We start from the raw sequence: 13,867 nt of genomic DNA, 5'->3' as shown, positions 1-13,867 counted from the left end.
CATGCTGCTCACTGTAAATCCTGTTAGACTACATCACCATAAATCTATCACCGCATAAGCTGACAGGTGGCTTGTTGGACAAAATATATCCATTTGGGGCCAACATATATTTCTCCAGTGACTTTGCTCTAAAGAGCACGCTTGATAAATTTGCTGTGATTGATGTTTTCCCATCAAAGCTGTAATTCCCAACATGTCTACTTCTCACCTGAGGAATCGGAACTTAAATTTTCACTTTGAATTCTAACGGTTAAAAACTGCTTTGCCCTCAGCAAAGATATCAAGGAACTTGTTTAAAGGCAGAGGTAAATGCCAGATTCTCTTTCTAAAAAAAAAAAAAGAATTGGCACCTTATATATCAAATGGAGCATTTCATTTTCTTTCAATGTTTTCCTAATCTGACCCTTAGAGTTTTTGCACTGTCTGACTCAGGAGTCTTTTCTTTTGTTCTGATTACATCAGTGCCAGACTCCTTTATTTTCTGTATCAGCTGCAGAGCAAGCAGTGACAAAGCCAAGATGCTTCGCTTTTATTTCCCCCAAAATCTAGGGAGGTTTAACGATGCAGATTTAAAGACCATTTTGTGCAGATATCTCAACTCTGAAAATAGTTTTGCTTCACAATCTCCTTCCACTTGCAAAACAAACACATTTAGTCATTAGCTGCTACAGCAGTTGGATATGTTACCCCCGCAAAATCTTTTATGGAGACCAACTTAGTGAGGTGTTGCTTCTTGCTCGCTCAACATAAGGCTTCGTTTAGCAGTGTTGTTGCTGTGCGCCTTTACGTCTGCCCTTCTGTTCTGCACGCCAAGCTGTCCTCAGTCCCCAGATCTGCATTGGTTTGAACACCTACAGAAGCTTTTGAACCGACAGTCTTTCATGTAGACCTTTATCTACTTGTACAAGTCAACGTCACTGCTGAGGACACGTCAAAATTCCTTAAGAAACTGTCACACAACCCTGAATTTCTATGCATCTTCTTTCACTCAAACTGAAATGTTTAATTGTGCTTATTTTCAGATTATCCATCTATTCATACATGTTTAATACCTAATAAAGTTTGTTCAAGGTCAGTTGGCCTGGAGCAGTTGCGCTGGCCTTCAGAGTATGTGATGTTTACACAAACTCCACCCTTCAGCTGTAATTTGGGTAAAAAAATTCTGGCTTTTTGGTAATTTGACTTTGCTTTAGCAATGGACCCAATAAACCACCTAATGCAGTATTTTAGCCTTAGTCACATGCGCTCGTACAGGACCCGTCAGGACCCATGAAGGGCCGTAGAGGAAAGTGGTCACGTCTTAAGGGGAGCGCAGATGAGTTTTGCAGTTCCCTTGAGGCGCACACTAAAAGTGGAACATATTGTTGTGTATGTGGTAAGTGTATAGCGATTTGTAAGGATACCTGTACTTTTATAACATACAGGTAGTACACTTTTACGCCACACTCTATAGGTGTTAATAAGGAGTGACTTGCTGACTGGGCACAAATGCTACACACATGGGGTGAGCACATGACGCATAAATGCCTTTAGGACGCCTGTAGGATGTCCACACAAACTTTTTTTCTAATTTACCAATTGCTAACAGTCAGGCTGCCTGGGAAATAGCACATCTTGTACTTGTCACACAAACAGCACTAACCCCAGATTTACACTGGTACGTTTGTGGTGCATCTTTTGTGTTGGAAGTCTGTCTCACGACCGTCAGTTAGTTTACATGGTCTCGATTGTGTTTCCTGTCGTTTCACCTGCCCCCTGCCTCCCCAAGAGGTGGTTTTGCCACCCCCATGTCTAGTAGTTGTTTCTCGCTCTCTTCTCTCATCCAAAGCTTAACCAATCAGGCCCCGTGCCCTGCCCTTATGAGTCCTTGTAAAATGCATGTTTTGAGTCATAAATTATGTTATGCTTCTGTACTTCGAGATTAAACTTTGGTCGCTCATGGCGAAAATGGATGCTGGTGTTATCCATGGTGTCAATGCCCCTTAAGTGTGTGAGCACGGCACCTTGAGTATAAATTAAAAGAAATTTAGTTTTATTTTGGAGGTACAATGGAAGTTTTTATTTTGAAACTCTGACCTTTTTCCCATTTCTCCGGCTTTTTGCAGCGACATTGACATATCAACAGCCTGGAAATAGAACTCCTTCGTAAAACAGAGAGATGGACATCAGAAGCAGACACGACGGAGGCCAAGTAAACATTCTGATTGATTAATGAACACAACAAAGACCCACCTCAGATGAAAATCAGCCTCAACAGGCCAGTTGAGCAGAGTTTGAGAAAATAAAGGTGATGTACAACACGCCTGCATCTCACCTACTTCGCTATGACCTGTTGCCTACAGCATGCCAGTAAAAAAAACGTGCATGAACATTTTCTCTCCACGAGCGCACACAAGGGTCTATGACCTTGAGATTTAATGCGGGACACCTGCGTGCCCTGTACAGGTTTGCCTATTTTTTCCCTCCAGGTGGCCCGTTTCCACCTGTAAGGTTACTAAGACGTTACATTTAAAAAAATGACCAAGACGGTTTTTATTAAACCCAAGAAAACAACTAGCAGACAGTTAATCACATACCCTAGAAACATTCTTTTAAAAATCAATAACAGCGTTTGCTCAAACTAAAAACAAAAGGTTTCCAAAGTATTTGTAACTTACTTCCACTTTCGGCTTCTCCCATCAGGGGTCGCCACAGCGAACAAGTCGCATGGTAAATTTGGCAATGTTTTACGCCAGATGCCCTTCCTGACGCAACCTTCTCAAACCGGGCTTGGAACCGGCACAGAGGTAGAGAAGGGAACAGGGAGCAGCCCGGAGTCGAACCCTGGTTTCACGGACGGAAGGGGCCGCAAACCAGCACGAGCTAAACCGGCTCTCCAAAGTATTTGTAACTATTTCTAAGAAAATTTATATTTTCTTATAACTATGCAAAGAGAACTTAAGCTGAAACAATTTAAATCCAAGTAATCAGACCGTTTGAAAAGCAGAATTGGAATGTGTAAAAAGTGGATTTATATATTAGGGACTGAACTGCATGGCAATTTATAAATTCTTCTCTTGTCAAGCTGCTTCAAACTGAAACAAGGCAAAACTAGTTTTTTTTTTTCACAAACAAGCTGGATTTGATATTTCAAACCCTACACATTTATATGCATATGTCAACAAACTCTGAGAAATAAAGTGTCTGCCTCCATATCAGTCCCTTTAAAGAAATAAATGAGCTTTCAAATGCTGAACTTCTCTGCATAAAAGCTTTTGTCAGCTCATTGCAGATCTTCAATCTCCGTGGCTCTTCTGTGACCGTGTTTTACCCCCTCCGCCCCCCGCCGTCATCGGGATGAGAGACGGATGTCATATCCAAGACTGAATATCAGCAACATGTGATGATGAATGCTGATTTTTCCCCCCCCCACTTTGGAAGAACTAGCAAGGCCACGAGGGATTTGTCATCATGAGCCGTCAAGACTTTATTCCTGCCCTCAGATAATTCAAAATCTTCATCAGAACCTGCTTCTGACGGTGACTGAGGAACAATTTACAGCGTCGTCACGTGTCACAAGAGTCCCATAAACACTCTTCAAATAGTTACAATGCGCTTCATTTATGACAACCACTTATAATAAATTGGGTCCCAGTACTTTCCATCCAAATCCCTCCTAGTTCTGCTCAGACTGAAAAAATATTTCAAACATCATAAAGGATCATGGGTAAAATCCAGGCCCTCTTTCTGAATCTTTATCTGGCTTTAAACAGCTTTTCTGTTGTCATGAAATGGAGTGATGTTTAGGCAAAACGTGTTTAGGTGGGATATTCATCACAAATGATGAAAATATAGTTAAGTGACGCAGCTGTGAGGATGCTAACATTGGAGGTGAAGATAACTGCAACACACCGGTGGGAGATGAGGAGGATGAAGAGTCACATGAGTGATCACTTGGCGAGCTTTTAGCAGAAGTGACCATTCAGGAAGTCAGTCTGGCAGTACCACAGAAGGAGAAGCTGTGCCGTTTAGATTTGACGGTAATGACACTCATTTTCTGATCATCTCTGCTGGGGGAAATTGACAGTGATGCTAGGCTATGAACGTGAAATATTACCCCTCCAGAGTTGAGGGATGAACAGAAAACAGCCTACTTTTTTGTTTTTGAGTCTCGTGATAACTTTTAAAACCTAAATTAAAATTTTACGTTAAATTTAGAAATTAATTTACTGGTTTTTGTTGTTTCTTGGAATTTATTTTTTCAATTTCATCATTTTACAGCCTTGTGTCTGTAGTCCAGCACCAAAATATTTCAAACTTTCCATCATACTTTCTTTAATACTTACTACTTTTTAATACTTTCTTTCATACTTACTTTATACTTTTTAATACTTTGTCTACTTTACCTGGCGTTTTTTTAATAATTAAATAATTCTATTTTTATTAATCAGCCAAACTGTTACCATACATGCAAATGCAAACACCTTATTTAAATTGTTGTCTTAAAATCATAAAAAAAGTTAATTCTGATCACCAATACTAAACAAAATACCTTAATCGTTGTTTTGAGACGTTTCAATTGCTAAATTAAAGTTCATCTGCGGACATTAATAAAACTCCTAAAATAAAAAATAAAGAGGAACCAGATATGTTTTCCAAACCTCATAATTTAGGGCCGATAAACTCATTTAAGGGATTTAAATGGGTATTGGTATTTGAAATTCAAAGTAGCACTTTATCTTTGCCCTTCCATCAATTACAACGCAAAACATTCTGAAAGCTGTGTTTGCATTAGAAACAACACTTAATGGATTCTCTCTGTTTTTTGGAGGTCAAAACTCCTCAATCCTTTTAATCGTAAATATTTCTTGGCAGTTGCCATCCCAAAATATACCGCAAAGAAAAAAAGTTTCCAAACCTCCACAAATACAAGCAAAATTAAAGTATAACTGGATTAAAAAAAGGTATGACTACCAATGGTGAGCTCCATTTGAGTTAAATTACTTAAAATAAAATACATGAATCCCTCTGATAAATACTTTTTTTCTTCTTTTAACTTGTTCTGTCCAACAACTGAGCAAACAGATGAGCGCTGAAGGCCTTTTATGTTGGACAGGTTTTACTATTACAAAAAAGGGGTTATGAATCTTCAGATAGCCAGGGTGTAAATTTGTGTTATTTATGATAAATCCTTTTTGCATTATGACAGTTTCAACACTTCTAACCACAAAAAGCTCATTTCAGAAGCAATGTCAAAAATGACAACCTGCCTGTTTGGACTCCAGCTTATTAAACCTCAGGAAGACTAAACTTTCTGAATACGTGAACTTTTTTTTTCTGTTCAGCTCATTTCAAATGCTTAGCTAGCAGTACAACAGCAATTAGCTTTCCATGAATGATTTTGTGGAGACACTCCTGAGTGCTGCTTTGAAACAAGCATGAATGCTAAATTAAGCCAATTCCACTTTGCATCACAAATTAAAAAGACACAAAAGAACTGAAATCCAATATAGCATCTCATACCCACACACCTTTTCTGTGACGAATTTTATCTATCATTCTTCTTCTAATCCATTTGATCCCTTTAAGGGTCACAGGGCTGCCGGAGCCTATCCCGGCCACTCGTGGGTGAAGGCAGACCTGGACAGGTCGCCAGTCCATCGCAGGGCCACAATAACACACCCATGCACACTCACATTCACACCTATGGACAATTTAGAGTAACCAACTAACCCATTAAGCATGTTTTTCTTGCTGTGTGGCAAGAGCGCCAACCACTGCGCCACCGTGCAGCCCATCACCATGAGCGTCAATTCATCTGTAAAATCAAAAATCTAAATCATAAAAGATAAAAGATCAGTTTGGTAAATCAGAATAAACACTTCATTACATAAGTACAGAATATTCGGGCTTTGTTCTTTAAAAAAATTAAGTTATTTTGAATGAAAACATGAAGAGAGAGGTATTTGACCGAAAATATTTAGAGCACAATCTTTACAATTGTGTAAGCAGGACTTTAGAAGCAAATTATTTAGAGAACAGTTTAACTCATAAGGGGCATTCAGACCTTTAAAGAGAGCATTAAATCAGATAGTTATAAGCTATTTAGTCGTATAACTTTTTAAACCATAATGCAGTATTTAAGTGTGTCAGTGGGGACCAGTTCTCTCTTGTTTATGCACACACAGGCTGAGTTTGTTTTATTGAGTACATAAAATCGTTTTTCTGCTTTCCCTCATCATAAATTATACTGCGTTCAAGTATCTTTACATTGTTGGCATTCATTGATCCGTCCCATTGTTACTTAATGAAGTGAACCGCATTGATCATCTCATCAGGATTAAATGTTCTGCTGGGATCTTTAAGGTATGGCCTTTCCATTGATCTGAATTGACATAATTTGTTAAGTTTTCAAATCGAGGAAACTTTCCTCATGGCACCAAAAATCCCTACCAAATTTTCTGCTTACCCAGCACTCACGATACTCATTACGATTCAGGTTTCACACACTCCATACAGTAGATAGCACTCTTAACTGATTTACCATCTGTTACTCAATATAAAGAAGATTGGGTGTGGACTCAAGGGGGGGAAGAGTTTTTGCATTTGCAATTGAAACAGCATGAACTGACACCTACATAACATCACATCGTGGTACGATTATCATGATCTCCCAAGATCCATACTAGACCAGAGCCAACTGAAACACCTCTGACGGACAGTTTGCTTAGATGTGGCAGTGTACAGAACAAATAACTATACAAACAAAACTTAGGGGGTCAAGCTTACCCCGCTTGGTACAAATGACCTGGTCGGAAAAGGTCCTGAGCATTAAGTGTATATGAGAACCGGACTGAGTAAGTGTGACGTCACCCATAGAAAATAAATTCAGTCGCCGTTTTTCCCCCAACACAGACACAGCCATGTTGGAGCCTGATGATTTCAGCAAGCACCGATTGGTCCGAATCTGTCAGAGTCATGGTTTCTATGGTAACACTCTCTCGCCAGTCAGGAGTAAACTACTACTTGAAAGTAGGCTTGGTAGTATCTGACAAACGTGAGGCATGAAGGTCAGCAGGCACCACATACTTTAAGTGAGGCATCTGATTGGTCAGTTTATATCTTGAATAACTTTAAATTAGAAAAAAAAATACAAGTACAAATGAACAAATTATTATCTAGACGTCTAGCATTTAGCTGGAATTGGTGCCAGAACAACTGCAGTCACAATTCAATTCAATTCAATTTTATTTGTATAGCCCAAAATCACAACAACAGTCGTCTCGATGGGCACAACAATCAACATCATCCAAGAGATGCTCCCCCAAAGTCACAACAGACAAAATACCATGATGCCCTTAAGCTTAGTTTCCACTGAGCGGTCTTCCTCAAGTCCAGTACCGTCCGGTATTTTGAGCATTTACCTTATAAAATGGACCCATTAAGCCGGACCGAATCGTACCATTTTTGGGGCCCCGTTGGTTGTAGGTCCATAGAAAAATGTAAAGGACCGGTTAGGGCAGATCTTCTCTTGAGAAAAGAAAGCGCCAAGAAAGCAGCTGTATTCCTCTTTGCCGCCCGCAATCTTCTCTCTAACAACATTAAAAGCTTTGTATATACAAAGATCCAATAGCCAAACAGAAAAAGGTGAGCTGCTGGATGACCTCCATTGTTGATGTTATTAGCCTCACCCCGCATGTGCCGTGATGGTTCAACTTTGAGTGGAAACGCTCACCTAAATTGACCGGACCATTCTAAACCAGACCGGACCATAGTGGAAACGAGGCTTTATATTTCTCATCATCCTATCCGGGTGCAGAGTCTTTCCATCACAGCAGAGAGCACCTTGGCAGTGTTTTAGAGGTAATGTTATGGCTGTGGCTGTGAATGAATTGTTTTGCTTGAAAGGACAGGAAGCATTTATTCGAACAAAACGTAAACACTTTTAAACTCAACAACTTCTCCAATACTCTATAAAAATAATATGCAAATAATAAATGCAAACATTGATGAACCACAATATTATAAAAATAATCTAGATAAAACACAAAATGCAACTCTGGCCATGAAAGTCTCTCTCAAAGATGCAGCCAATTTGTGCACAGCTCACACTATCTGTTCCCTCTTCATCATACCAAGATGTTCTGAGAGATCACAGAGTGAATTCTGAGAGAAGTTCTGCTTAAAAATCTACTCTCATCACAAGTTTGATGCCAAACTTGAAGTCAACACTTCTGAAATATCACCGGAGAATCTTTTTTTGGGAGTTTGCAAAAACCTAGAATGGATTAAAACACCAGATCTGATTAAAAATGGAATGGAAATGAGGGTAAACATCAGTTTTGAATAAAACATATAATCCACATTTAAGTTTATCTGAACCTGAAATAAAACGGGAGACTCTGAAAAGAAAAAGATCAGCAGATATGTAAATAATTACTACTCACTGTGGTAAAATTCATGGCGTAGCAATCCTCTCCTCGAAAGGTGCATTGTAGCAACATTTCACTAATGTCGTGTCCTGTTCGGTTATAGAAATCAGTCATGTTGAAAAGTTTGGGTTTAAAGTTGTTGAAGTTTGCCTTGTCCTTCAGCGCAGCCAGAACTTCAGGCTCGGCTAAATGAGGGTTGGCTATTTGGTGGTCGTTATTGAGGAGGGCCAAAAGCTCTCCAACATGATAGAGGTCATTTCTGGTGATTTTGGAAAAGCGGAATTCATTAAGATTACAGAAAGTGACTGCTGGGAAAGTCAGGTTTGTTGCTGCCACTTCATCTAGCTTGGTGACGTGAGGATATTCTAGATAATATACCACCCGATCCATGCAGACCAGCATCAGTAAACTTAATGATCCCAGGAATGACAGCGTCCAGAGAAATCGACGAAATGTCATGTGCCCATAGGCAAATATGTGACTCATGCCATGGAGGGTAGATATATTGGCAAAAGCTTGCAGATTGGAGGGCCTGGCACTCTCAATGCTCTCCTCCGAGCTTCCTTTCATGACTGTAGTGATGCTCAGTGCCGTCTTCTCAATAATTTCAAGTTGTAGGCTTTGCTTAGCAACAAGAAAAGCGGAGTCGGCCAACAGTGACGCTTTGGCAAACGGACTTGTTTTCCCCAAAAGAAGTAGTAATGTTGTACTCAATGGCTACTTTAAAATGGTTGTCAGTCTCTGTGACTGTTTTTGTTTGATTGCAGATTTCATGCCGTTGGTCTGCAGCTTGCACAGGAGTCCCTGGTCTCCTTCTCTTTAAGTCTGCTGTTCTATTGTGTCCAAAGCTGTCTCTCACACTCCTTGCTTAGCTGTCCTCTGTGGACGCGCACCAAACACAATGACAGAAACACCCACTTGTGTCGGAGCAAAGAGCCTTCGGTCTCCAACTCAATTACACAGTTGAAAAAAAAAAGCAGAACAGAGAAAAACAGCAAATTTAAAAGAAAAAAGGCGAGAGATGACAGGGAGGGGGGGCTGTAATGAAAAGGGCTAGCATTTAGAAAGAGGTGCTAAGCCTCCAGCAGTCAATGGGACCATTCCTCCAATCTGAGAGAATGCCTCTACATCGCTGTGATAATGGGATGCAACGCTTTTGTGAATGAAGGTAATAAAGAGAGAAACAGCTCACTGGTCCCTTGCTGCCACCTTCCCCTTTTCTCTTGTGTCTCTTTAGCGGTTCTCTTCCAAGAAATGAAAATGAAGGGGGGTCAGAGACCTCCGACCAGCGCACCACTGTGCTTGACAACCGGCGTTCATAGATTCCACACGTTCCACTTCCTTTTTTGCACAGATCCTCAGTTAACGGAGAAGACCACCTCTTGATGCTTTAGGACCACCCCCACCAGCACCACCCCAAAAACCACTTCGAGACCCCCGAGCTTTAGTCGCGTTAACATACAGATTTATATTCTGCCGTGTGAAACCTCTCGCTTTCTCTCCTCCTGTCGCTCTCTCCCACCACTCCCCCACTTCTTGCTCTCTCAGCCTCCCTCTCTCTCCCCCTCTTTAGTAGTCAAGATTCATCCCACTGCTGAACGGCTGCTTTTCCTTTGAGTCTGTTCTCACAGACAACTCTCTCAATCTGGACACAATCTTCACTCTTTCACTATTCCTTTATTTTCTTCAGCAGTTCCTCTTCTTGCCGTCAAACAATGCTGCAGCTTGCTTCTTCAATGCATTGATATAAATATGATAGATTGGAAGCTTAGAGGTATTCAATACCCATTTGTTATATTTTTGAAGCATTTCAAGCAATAAAAACAGGTCAAAAGCAGCTTCATCCACCTATAATCTAAAATACACTCACCGGTCACTTTAACAGGTACACCTGTCCAATTGATGGTTAATCCAAATTTCTAATCAGCCAATCACACGGCAGCAACTCAATACATTTAAACATGTATACATGGTCAACAAGATCTGCTGCTGTTCAAACTGAGCATCAGAATGGGGAAGAAAGGTGACAGAAGTGACTTCAAACATAGCATAGTTGTTGGTGCCAGACCGACTGGTCTGAGTATTTCAAAAACTACTGAGCTACTGGAAATTTCACCTACAACCATTTCTGGCGTTTACAAAGAGTGGTCTGAAAATGAGAAAATATCTAGCAGCAGTTCTGTGGGCAGAAATGCCTTGTTGATACCAGAGATCGGAAGAGAATAGCCAGACTGGTTCCAGCTGATAGAAAGGAAAGCGTAACTCAAATAACCACTGGTTCCCACAGCAGCAGAAGACCAAACCGGGCATCACTCCTGTCAATTAAGAACAGAAAACTGAGGATACAATTCACTCAGATTCACCAAAACTGGACAACAGAAGATTGGAAAAACATTGCCTGTTCTGAAGAGTTTCTATTTTGCTCTTTTCTGTTTGACGACACGACAATCGTTGCTTTGCATTTGTCCACGGCTCATTTGTTGCTTAATTCCTACTCTGTTTACAACGGCTATGGTGGCCATTTGGGCCACTTGTTCCACTCCAAGGACGGATTGTATTCAGACTGAGGAATCTCAGAGTGAACCGAAGCTCAGTCCGATTGGAAACGAACCGAGACCACCTCCAAAGAGCGGTTCTTGGTCCCGGACCAGGGTCTGCTTGGGTGTATTCAGACTGAAAATTTGTTCCAGACTATAGGGGGACACAAACTCTGGATCACTTAAAGCTGCCCAAATGTGGTAAATGGCGTATACTTATATAGAGCTTTCTACCTTCTTTTGAAGGCCCAAAGCGCTTTACAGTCACAGCCCCATTCACCCAGTCACACAGTCACATGCACATTCACACACTGATGGCGGCTCCGCTGCCGAACACTGGCGCCAACCTCCCACCAGAGGCACAAGGTTATAATAGTTTCGGATTTTTTATTAGTTTTAGTTTTTATTTCGTTTTGAATTTTTGTTTTTAAATTTATTTAGTTTTAATTAGTTTTTAGAGGCTGCTTTACTAGTTTTATTAGTTTTTATTTTTTGAAATTGCTTCGTTTTAGTTTAGTTTTTATTAGTTTTAGTGTTAGTTTTAGTTTTTTCTTTCTTTTTTTTTTTTTTTGTAAATTAGGATATTTGTCAGGTGCATGATTCAAAATCACCAGAATAAGTATTGTATGATAAAAACGCAATCAAAGATACATTTTGAAACACTTATTATTCAGAGGACACAAGGACAACCATCCTTAAATTAAAATACAACAGCTGATAACAGCATTACGTTATCTGCTCTCGCTTCTTTTTCGGGGGAGGGCGGGCGACAGGCTAGCTTGTCTAGGTACTGTTGATTTGCGTTGTTGTGTGCGCTTTTTAAATGTACTTTTAGATTCGTAGGGTTTTTCCCTTTGAGGAGTGTTCCACAAACTTTATCTCCTGCTTCAACTACAAGGCACTTACTTTAGTTTTCGACGCTGTTAAATTCAAAAAAGTTCCAAATAGGACTCTCCCGCTTTCTCCCAACTTTTAATGCAGCCATCACGCTCATGATGTAAATGTCTAGCCGGCAGTGTCTGACAGACATCATGTGACGTCACAGACAACGTGATGCCGTAGGGTGGAGCCCTGCGTGGGACTAATTTCTTCATCCCGCTCCCGCCCGCTGAATTTCTGACCAATCCCGCCTGCTCCCGCAACGTATGCGTTACACTCCCGCCCACACCCGCAATATGTATGTCCACTCCCGCCCGCACCCGCAAAACTCATAAAATTTAGTCCCGCACAGTAATAGAGATGCATTGATTTTGTATCGTCTCCCGTCCCGCAGGAAAAAAACACGTATTTGTATTGATATTATTAAAGAGATTCATGTCCCTCCCCCAGCCTCATCTTTTCATGCATTCCTCTTTTGTGTAATTTGCAACTTAATTATTAAATATATTTTTACAAATCCCGTTCGGTTAAAAGTGTGCTTGTGTGCGCGCGCAGACAGACGGCCTGAAGCGCGCTCTTAGTAAGAGGCGGGGCGGGGCGCACCCCCAACAACAGGTTAGATGACAGAGGCCATTGTGTGTCTCTACCTGGTGCCTTCACGGAGCTTCAGTACATAAGAATCCAACAGCCGCTCAGCCTAACGTAGTCCGCTAATATATATTCATGAGATTTTCATGGCAACACTGATCCCGCGGGTTTTTTTTCTGCCGCCCGCTCCCGCCCGCAGCACAATTCAAACCGCCCAATCTCGCGAGATTTGGGTTGGGTCCCGCGGGACCCAATCCCAATGCAGCCCTCTAGTTCAGATACACAGTAAAACTAGCAGGGTGAAGTAAATAGACTTTATTTCAATCCAAAAGACTTATGTATTAACAAAGACGAAAACGAAGTATTTTTTGGGGTTAATATTATTTAGTTTCAGTTAGTTTTATACACACAAACAGTTTTAGTTAGTTTTCGTTTTTTTTAAAAACTCTCGTTTTTATTTTTATTTCAGTTAACGAAAATGTTTTTTCAGTTCTAGTTTTAGTTTTTTCGTTCGTTTTCGTTAACTATGATAACCTTGCAGAGGCATGGTGGGGTTCAGTGTCTTGCCCAAGGACACTTCGACAAGAATCGAACCTGCAATCTTGCAATCATGGGTCGACCGCCCGACCGCTGCACCACAGCCGCCCTGTCCAGTCTGAATACACCCTAAGCCACCAAGGATCAAGGCAGTTCTGAAGGCAAAAGGGGGTCAAACTTGGTGCTAGCAAAGTGGGAGGTGAGTGTAGTCTTGGTTTGTGTACATTTTTACATGTAAATTAGGCCTGCACAATAAATCGCAAATTTATCGTTATCGCGATATCAAGCTGTGCAATTTGCATATCGCAAAAGACAGCGAAAATCGCAGTAAATGATTACTTTAAATGTGCTAAAACAATCTTATGGCAGCTTGAAGAATTTAGAAAATCTAATAAATCAATTTATGCATTTGACCAATCAGATGGAGCTCTGTTATGTTAGATGCTCACCTCCCATGTAGACTAGGTTCATTTGGAGTATAATTTTAGGTATGTTGACTCTTATTTAAATAAACTGTTGCAGTGAAATGTAAATGTATTTTTCATGTATTGCAAGTCACATCGTCATTGAAATATTGATCACTAATATCGCATGTCGCGAGTTTTCCTCATATCGTGCAGCCCCAGTGTAAATACAAGAGAATGCATCCCAAACCCTCATTACAACTCAAACTCTATAGCTTACATGACTAAGAAGGTTTTTTAAGGAGAAGTGAAAAGAGAAACATCTAAAGAACCACCGTTTGATGCCAGACTAAAAATATGCATGTGAGGTTTTTTTATTTTTTTAGATGTTTCTGCTTTTGAATATTAGTAGGTAGATATACAACAATGATTCTGTAACATACTAGTGTATTTCTTGCCATTTTATTTTCCAATGGTGTCAGAAGTCTCTTGTTTTTGTCACTTCAAAGTC

At 40.5% G+C, this 13,867-nt stretch overlaps 1 protein-coding gene across 4 annotated transcripts in view; it reads right to left on the bottom strand.

Moving 5' to 3' along the window:
- asic1c (acid-sensing (proton-gated) ion channel 1c) overlaps positions 1-9,943 on the bottom strand; it is a 115,636-nt gene extending 105,693 nt beyond the window's left edge. For 2 of the 4 annotated variants that reach the window (XM_011487004.4, XM_078934099.1), the window contains exon 1: positions 8,427-9,943. In XM_011487004.4, coding sequence (XP_011485306.1) covers positions 8,427-8,981 — 555 coding nt within the window. In that variant the 5' untranslated portion in view covers positions 8,982-9,943. The remainder of the gene's footprint in view (positions 1-8,426) is intronic. The other 2 variants (XM_023965533.2, XM_078934100.1) reach the window with 1 other exon arrangement.
- Between the last annotated feature and the right edge of the window lie 3,924 nt (positions 9,944-13,867).

Source organism: Oryzias latipes, chromosome 17, assembly GCF_053564925.1.
Source record: "Oryzias latipes strain Hd-rR chromosome 17, Olatipes_Hd-rR_3.1".
Taxonomy (NCBI): Eukaryota; Metazoa; Chordata; class Actinopteri; order Beloniformes; family Adrianichthyidae; genus Oryzias; species Oryzias latipes.
This window is presented reverse-complemented; position numbering and strand designations above follow the sequence as displayed.